The sequence below is a fragment of the Oryza sativa genome, chromosome 7 (assembly GCF_034140825.1).
Source record: "Oryza sativa Japonica Group chromosome 7, ASM3414082v1".
In the NCBI taxonomy this organism is placed as follows: domain Eukaryota; kingdom Viridiplantae; phylum Streptophyta; class Magnoliopsida; order Poales; family Poaceae; genus Oryza; species Oryza sativa.
The window spans coordinates 26,019,700-26,028,326 of NC_089041.1; the positions used below are offsets into that span (position 1 = coordinate 26,019,700).

Consider the following 8,627-nt stretch of genomic DNA (forward strand, 5'->3'; position numbering starts at 1 on the left):
CTGTGGCCACCCTCACCCTACCCCGACCTCTCTCATCCTCGCCCTCACCGTCTCCACCCGCCGCGCCGCGTCCCGGCCACCGCGCCGCCCGCCGCGCTCCGCTCCGGCGAGACATGTCGCGCTTCGGCCGCTCCGGCCCGCCGCCGATCCGCGACACCTACTCCCTCCTCGTCCTCAACATCACCTTCCGTCAGTTTCCTCTCTCTCCCTCTCTATCCATCTCGTGCGGCGCGCGCGCTGTGTGTTCGCTTCTCCTCGGGGGGTTCTGAATCGAGTTGTTGCTCGTGTGTTCCGCAGGCACTACGGCGGATGACCTCTCCCCTCTCTTCGAGAAGTACGGCGAGGTCGTCGACATCTACATCCCTAGGGACCGCAGGTTAGTATGGTGACGAGGAGTGTGAGAACTGGGGCACATAGAATTTCTAGGGTTTGGGGAATTGGGAGCTGATTAGGTCGGCTGTACTGTCTGTTCTAGGACTGGTGATTCGCGAGGGTTTGCGTTCGTGAGGTACAAGTATGAGGACGAGGCGCAGAAGGCAGTCGATCGGCTTGACGGTGAGATTCATCGATAACGAGACAGTGATTCATGCAGTTTGAGATTGATGGGTTTGCGCTGTTGATGATTTGCTGTCTGAGTTTTTTTTTTTCAGGGAGAGTGGTAGATGGAAGGGAGATCATGGTGCAGTTTGCCAAGTACGGCCCGAACGCTGAACGAATGTAAGATGCACTGTTTCGTTATCGTTGCTCAAGTAATCATGGATGAAACATTAAATGTTGATGGCATGTCTATATCTCTGTCTAATTGGAGGCTCTCGTAGGATCCCCTTATTTATCCCAGGAGGCAAAATAATCTAGAAATTGCATGTTAAACGAAAATTGTATTATGGTATATTGGTATATGTTGTCTGATTTACTTGGGCCATGATAATTTTGGTGGTTGTTAAATATAACTTTCGGCAACTCCTGGTTGGAAGTGTGAGCTTATACATTAGGATTTAGCCTTTTGCAGTGCTAAAACTACCATGTAAGGATGTAACTGAGTAAAACAAAGAAAAAACTCTAGCAAGTTATCACACCTAAAGTAAGTTTTGAAGTTAGCTCTACTTCTACATTCCCTTGCAAATTACTTAGTCAACACCAGATCTTTATCTAATAGTAGTATGATGTTATTGTTAGTTTTATGAGGTTCAATGCTTATTTACTAAGTTGTATAGCTTGTCATAAATTTGTTGAGGAATATGGCATCCCAAAGTTTTTTTTTCCCGTTTGTGCATCAACAACAACGTTGAAGGGCTCAACACCTGTGGTTTAGTTGCAAAATATTGTACATTCACTTAACCATGATGTTGTTAGGCAATAAGTTGTAAATTTTGTCAAGAGGCTTGTTAGGTACAGTTGTACAGAAAATGATTTATAGTACTATGTAGTGGTCAAAAGCAAGTTCATCTTATGTGTTCTGGCAGCATAAATTAGAGTTTATTATTCTAAATATTTCGTAGTAAAGCATCCCATGCTAAAAATTAACTGGCACATGTCATGTGGTAAAGCTGCTCTCCTTGTTAGGATTTAACTATGCATGTACAATTAACCTTTTTATCTGGATTATGCAGCCATAAAGGAAAAATCATGGAGACAGTTCCAAGGTCTAGGGGTCGTTCCAGAAGCCGCAGTCCAAGACGGGGGTATTACATCATTTCTCTAAATATTATGCTTACACATAGTATTTCTTAAAAGTGATTCAGGACTTTGGGTGGTCTGCAAAAGGAGGAAAAAATGTGTTCTCTACTTCTATTAACTTTCTGTGTGTTTCAACGTTTAACCCAATGGGCATTTCATGATTCCCTTTGCAACATTGTGCTCAAACATTCTGTTTCATTTGTCACATATACCAGATTCATAAAAAACATGTCATAACTTTTATTGTTGGTGTTGTTGCCTCTAGTACTACAGAGTACAGATCTTTGTAGTTCTTTAATGTTGCTTTTTTGTTGTAATATTTAGATAAGCTGTCAGTTTGGGATATGCTATTGTGTATTACCAAGCTTATTCTGGTCATGCCCTTCGTAGTTGGGCCCTTGTTCACTTTGTGTATTGATATCCTGTTTATAATCATATTGTATACCACATTTGAAGGTACCGTGATGACTATCGGGAGAGAGACTATAGAAAGCGGAGTCGGAGTAGAGATAGATATGGACGTGACAGGTATAGGGAGAGAGATTATCGTCGTCGTAGCAGGAGCCGCAGCTACACTCCTGATGATTACAGGAGACGTGGCAGAGACAGGTAATTATTAGATAATTGACTTTGTTATTTTTATCTTTCTTGTTTTCACAATCTTTCTGTCTTCTTATTCTATGATTACCTGCAGTGTGTCACCTGCACGCAGAAGCCTGAGTCGTAGCAGGAGTCGTAGCTACAGTCCTGATGATTACAGGAAGCGTGGCAAACACAGGTATGCACATGGGAGAATTAGTTTTGTTGTTTTACTGAACGACATTAATATTGCTGCCTTTTGTTATGTTATTTCTGACAGTCAATCGCCTGTGTGTAAAAGCCCCAGTGCAAAAAGAAGCCCCAGTATGTCGCCTGCACGCAGAAGCCCCAGTGCTTCGCCTGCACGTAGAAGCCCTAGTGCTTCGCCTGTGCGCAGAAGCCCTAGTCGCTCTCCTCGCAGGACACCATCTTCTCAAGAGGGATCTCCTGTCAAGCGCTATGATGAGCCTAGGCGCTCTCGTAGCCCTTCGACGTAAAGCTGAATATCAAGAATATGCATCAAACAGCTGAGGTCTTTGGATTGTTCACATAGTTTAAGTCATTGTAGTTAAATGTCTTTTTTTTAAAAAAATACATCTTATGTTTCTGTCTAATAGGATGAATGGAGTAGAGCTGCTCATGTCAAGAGGCTGTTCGGTGCCTGATGATGGAAGGCTCCGGTGAAAAATTGGAAGTTACAGGGAGTGCTATCAGTTGCTGTTACAAGTGAACACTGGTTTCTTGTGAACACCTTAACGCTTGTTAAGAACTATATGTACTTCAATTCCTTTTCATACAGACTTGTCTCTTAGCATTTGATAGTATCACTTCTCTTTTGGTACTTGGTACTTACTATAAATGGTAATTTGAACCTTTCTAGTTCCATGATGGGATGAAGAGGTGCTGGCTGATAGTGTGGTCAACATCCAAGTTGCTGTTGCTGTTGCGGTTGATATTGTTTTGTGCTGTTTGCCTTGATGATGATGGTGATGGTGACGATGATGAGATGATGGTAATATCGTTTTGCCGCCTGCTTACATCCTTTGCTGTCTGCACTCGTTATGCTGACAAGTAAGGTCCCATTGATTTAGTTGAGTTTCATTGCAACTGTTTGAATTTAGCTGAGTTTCATAATAACTGTTTCCCGTCATGCATTGTTGAAATGCTCTGTTCATGGATGGTGCATGCCAGCGATTTAGAACTTGGATTTTGAAATGCCATCTTTCATTGTGCATGTGTGCATTTTTTAGAACTTGGAGTTGTGTATTTGAGCACAGAATGTTTCCGAACAATTAGCTTTGCATTCTCGATGGTTTGCTATTGCTGTATAATGAATGATTCCTGTAGTTTAGTCGTATGGACTCATATATGACATAATTTACCAGCCTATATGATTAGTGAATAGAAATTGTAGTCTTATGTGATTATGATAAAGTGATAAATTCATCTTAGTACCTTACCCCATGGTTCAGAAAACACACTCACGTTCGGTCATTAATTAATGTTTTAAATGATGTAAAAGCTATGTTTTACCGCGTTAACTATGTTGTGTGACCAGCATAACAATTTAATAGCTCGATAGAGATCATTGCATATATTAGTATTTGCTGTACTTCACCTTCCTTTATAGCAATAGTTTGGGAGAACTCAGTTGCAGAGTTAGATTCGCTTGGTTGGCCCGGACGCCCGGTACCTTCTTGAAGCGACTTGACCACTGGGGATTTGCTGCCAAAGGAACATGCCGTGGCCCTAGCCCTGGCCGAACAAGTTTCATGGTTCATAATTTTCCTGTTAGGACTGTAATTTGAAACCGTGATGTATGACAACTGCTCTGAACATGCTTCATACTACCAAAAATTTCGGTCTCATGGAAAATATGAAATGGCAAATTGACAAAAACTCATCAGCCTTTGTGCATCATTGTGTTCAGCTGTTCATTGCTTGGTTACATTCTGATATCTGTGGCTCTTCTATTTAGCTGCACAATAATAACATGTTCTGTTGAAAACAAATGTGCAAATTCAGAAGAAAAATGTTTTGTTGGCATTTTGCTCTATCCGTTGGTAAGGTGAATCGATCCGTGCAGCATGGATGCACACATATCTGAATCCTGATGGCCCATGAACGAAAATGGCAGGTAATATGAATGCGCATAGAAGCGCACGTATTCCTAGCTAAGAAGCGCACATTGCGTTAGAGTAGATTGAAACACTGCTCTTGAGTTGTTCAAGTACAGAAGGTGCACGGTCAATTGCTGATTAGCTGCTCTAAGCATGGACACAACAGGTAACAGCAGTTCCCTTGGCAAGGAATGTATCTAGATAAAAACACGTGCATAGTATTTGCTTCAGGATCGTGACGCTCCGAAGGGAATATAGGTTGTTCAGGCACGCTGTTCTCTTGAAGGGACTATATATGGCTTGTTCAGACACGCTTCGGAGGGAAGTATTGCACATTGTTGTCTTGGCAAACGCTCTGGAACGAACGAAGGAACACAAATTATGATATCTCCTAGAAATGCACCGAAATGAAAGAACAAATGGGTAGACAAAAGTGCACTAAGTTCCTACTTGGTACTCCTCCGGAAGCTCCTCCGCGACAGCCAGCGTATAGCACCCAGGGATGAACTTCCCTGCAGATTGCGAAAAGGAACACATGACAAATGAGATTGTTTCGGTTGCTCTAGAAGCTAGACACTTGAACTGTTGAACACACATCTTAATTCATGTATTTTACACGTAAAAACAAAAGTGATCCTCTAGCAAGTCTGTAACAAGTATTTCGCAAAAAAAAAGGAAGAAAAAGAAAAGAAAAGGCCAACAAGGTACTCCCTCCATCTCAAAACAATGTCATTTTAGGAGAGTGGGTGCGTTCCTTGCCTCATTTTGGAGGAGAATTTTTCATACACGTGAAACGAGAAAGCTCATTAGCACATGATTAATTAAATGGATTTATTTAAACAACTTCTATATAGAATTTTTTTGCAAAATATGTACCATTTAACAGTTCGAAAAACATACTAACGGAAAACGGAGAAGTTGAAGATTGGAGTTAAAAGAAAAGAACATGACCAAGTAGGGAAAGAAAATAACCTACTAGTAAATGTCTCTCATTAAATGAGGAATGTTGAGTGGGAGAGTGGTTGGGGCTAAGATGGTGAGAAATTTGAATGGGAGGTGGTTGGAGGGAATGGAGCTAAAGTGACCATTGTTGTGGGACAATTTTTGAGTGTGGAGTGTCAATCGTTTGGGAAGGAGGGGGGTAACTGCCTAAGTCAAAAGATACAAACTAGTATGATGTAGAGAAGTTTGCCAATCACTACCTGACTATACTGAACTATATAAGAACACCTGCAAAATTTATTTATTTTTACAGTAACTCCAGTGTGTTAACTCAGCAGATTGCCATCGAACACCAGGATTTGAGAATGAATTCCTGGGCACTGCAAAGTGCAGGCCATACCATGGCCAAAAGTTTTTATTCGTTCTGTTTTATAATTACCAGAATGTAATCAGTGAGACATAAAACCAAGTCAATAGAAACTGCAGTGAGATATCTTCAGCCTACCAACTGGCTATGCCTCAGCACGCAAAAAGGGCAGCTAGAACTTACTGACCTATAAGGCTATAACACACCGCTAAGCTGTGCATGTTACCTTCAGTTAGGAAATTCCATAACTTAATCTCGAAAATTGGGTGGTGTGGGAAGAAATCAAGTGACAACAAACTAAAAGGTGACTGTAATTTCATTGAAGAATAATAGCAGACTCATGGGAGAGCTACGTACTCACCAATTCTCAACCAACGAGCAGCCCAACTCCTACCAGGATCCATCACGGAGATTATTCTGAGCACAGAAAAGCATCTTAGTTAGCTCTGATTATATCCACTCTCAGCGTAGCACGATAGTACAAAGCAATTGGATTCTAGAAAACAGTGAACTGCATAATTCACAGAAAGCATGCATAAAAGGTTTTCCGAAAAAATAGCAACATAGCTATGATAGCAAACCCCATGTCCCATCTAATCCTAAGTTACTATACTGTGGGACGGAAGGAGTATTTGTCTCATTGTCTGTGTGCATGTGCCACTGGTACTCCATGGGCTACCATTTCGAAGTAAACAATATGATATGAATTTTCACAAAGGAGACTATTTTCATATGACCCACAATCAACATAAATAAAGGATGAAAGTCAAGCAAGGCATTCCTTTTCGCTTCTTATCGGTCCACGAGTCGGTTTATGCCAAAGCACAATTCACATCCCTTATCGTTAGGAGATTGCTAACAGCGCAGAATCGCCACTCCGCTCTCCAAGCAGGCGAACAATCGCCAGGAGCGGCCGACATAGCAACAATAATACAATATATGAAACACAAACAACTTATAAGGTTAGTGCAGCGCGGCATGGACGTTACCCTGTGAAGTTGGGGGTGGTGCAGTTGACGACGTTGTCGTGATCCCTTTCCATGTCGAGGAAGGGGCAGTTCTCGCAGCCTTGCTCCATGAACTGTGCAATCCATACGGTTATCAGGGAAAAAAATAAAGCAGCAGCAGCAAAAACACCAACGAAATCAAAACTAATTTCTCACGAAGATACAATCCCTAAACACTGCAGGCTTGCAGGTTCGCACGAGCAACGCCGAAGCAGGAGATCGAGAACGAGAGCAAAGCCGGTAGCAAACCCCATCCCGCGGAGCACAGATTACTCCTCCCGAATAAGCATTAACCCTCGATTCGATACGGAAACAAGCATGAACACGAAACCCTAAGCCGTCGAGGCGAGGAGCTCGGGGGCGGTGCGCACCTGATCGTAGGTCTTGACGAGGCGGCAGCGGAGGCACGCGCGGAGCTCGTGGCCGAAGCTCGTCGGTATCTGCGCGTACTTGGGCCCGTCGTCCATCATCCCGTCGCCGCCACCGCCGCCGCCGCCGCCCCTCATCCTCTCCAGCTTCTCTCTCTCTCTCTCCTCTCCAATTTCCTCTCTCTCCTCTCTCTCTCTCTCTCTCTCTCGTCGACTCTCCTGGAGCTTGTCGTCTCATTACAGGGCCGCGTGTGACGCTTCGGGCTTAAAGCCCACTAGGACATTTTGTTGGGCCGTCGCTACTTGTATACAACAACCGCAAGATGATTTTGAACCAATCAATTTTCATTTGGATTTGTTATTTACCTGCTGAATGAAATTCCTTTTTTCTTTACGATTTTTTGGGACACCTATAAAAATATATTTGTAGTACTCCCTCCGTTTAAAATTGTACGTCGCTTTAAATTTTTGTCATAGTCAAACTTTTTAAGTTCGATCTTATAGAAATAAAATTAGCAGCGTCTACAACACAAAATTAGTTTTCATTAAAACTGTCATATAATATATTTTGATATATCTTTGTATTGTGTAAAAAATGTTAGTATATTAGTATTTTATAAACTTGGATAAACTTTAAAAAGATAATAAAAAAAATCAAAACGACTGATGAAAGGAAGGTCACCGCAACTTTACATTCTACCAGGTGTATTTAGAGTGCAAAAGTAGCCTCACGGATATCCCTTCTCAATTCATAGTGGCTTAAATGGGTTTTGAAAAAAGTAATTTTGATGTAGTAGTGGTAATAGGTCAAGGCTTATAGGCTATTTCACAACCCTACCTAGCCCTTAAATATTTCTAGATTAAAATAATATATAAAACAAGTCCACTCCATTTTAGACATGGTCTTCAAATTTTATAGGCTAAAAAATTATGTCCTTTACTACCCTACCCAGACGAGACAATGGGGCTCCACACGAGGGCACTTTCTAAGTCGACATTCTTGCTATAGATGGCCAAAGGGCTCGCTCGGCACGGCCCGCCCCAGGCACGGCTGGACACGGCCCAGCAGCCATCGGACCGGCACGTGCCTATCGGGCCGTGCCGGCCCATAGGCTGCACCTCCTGCCCAGGCACGGCCCACCAGCTGTCGGGCCGTGCCGTGCCGGCCCGAAGGCATGGGTGGCCCAGCGCGCCTTTTTTAAAACAAGTCTATTTTTCATCCCTCCTCTTTGGGCTGACATATATATATATATATATATATATATATATATATATATATATATATATATATATATATATATATATATATATATATATATATATATATATATATATATATATATATATATATATATATATATATATATATATATATATATATATATATATATATATATATATATATATATATATATATATATATATATATATATATATATATATATATAGGACACTCATATGGGGCACCATGGTGCCCGGGCACCAAGGTTTCAAATGCACAAAATTAATAAAATTTTTAAAAAATTTTAAATTGTGAGTATATACCTAGTTATAAGAATTCGATTCA

General features: G+C 41.5%; 2 protein-coding genes across 7 annotated transcripts; one reads left to right on the forward strand and one right to left on the reverse strand.

Moving 5' to 3' along the window:
* Positions 1 to 2: 2 nt before the first annotated feature.
* Positions 3 to 4,173, forward strand: LOC4343955 (serine/arginine-rich splicing factor SC35). 6 transcript variants are annotated; one of them, XR_001547675.3, is made up of 10 exons: positions 3 to 189; positions 298 to 376; positions 476 to 555; positions 651 to 717; positions 1,611 to 1,682; positions 2,134 to 2,286; positions 2,372 to 2,455; positions 2,537 to 2,788; positions 2,874 to 3,031; positions 3,137 to 4,173. XR_001547675.3 is itself a non-coding variant. In XM_015791566.3 (9 exons), exons 1-8 carry the CDS (start codon positions 114 to 116, stop codon positions 2,751 to 2,753), a joined length of 828 nt encoding a protein of 275 aa, XP_015647052.1. In that variant the 5' UTR covers positions 3 to 113; the 3' UTR covers positions 2,754 to 2,788; positions 2,874 to 3,139. The 6 variants fall into 6 exon arrangements, 2 of the variants coding, with proteins under 2 accessions (XP_015647052.1, XP_015647053.1); XR_001547676.3 differs by having other exon boundaries at positions 2,874 to 2,999; XR_010742492.1 differs by having other exon boundaries at positions 2,558 to 2,788.
* Positions 4,174 to 4,449: 276 nt separating this feature from the next.
* LOC4343956 (transcription elongation factor SPT4 homolog 1) lies at positions 4,450 to 7,299 on the reverse strand. Its single transcript, XM_015791570.3, has 5 exons — positions 7,064 to 7,299; positions 6,675 to 6,766; positions 6,047 to 6,102; positions 4,827 to 4,888; positions 4,450 to 4,731 (listed from the first exon to the last, which is right to left on the reverse strand). Exons 1-5 carry the CDS (start codon positions 7,196 to 7,198, stop codon positions 4,681 to 4,683), a joined length of 396 nt encoding a protein of 131 aa, XP_015647056.1. The 5' UTR covers positions 7,199 to 7,299; the 3' UTR covers positions 4,450 to 4,680.
* Positions 7,300 to 8,627: the final 1,328 nt, after the last annotated feature.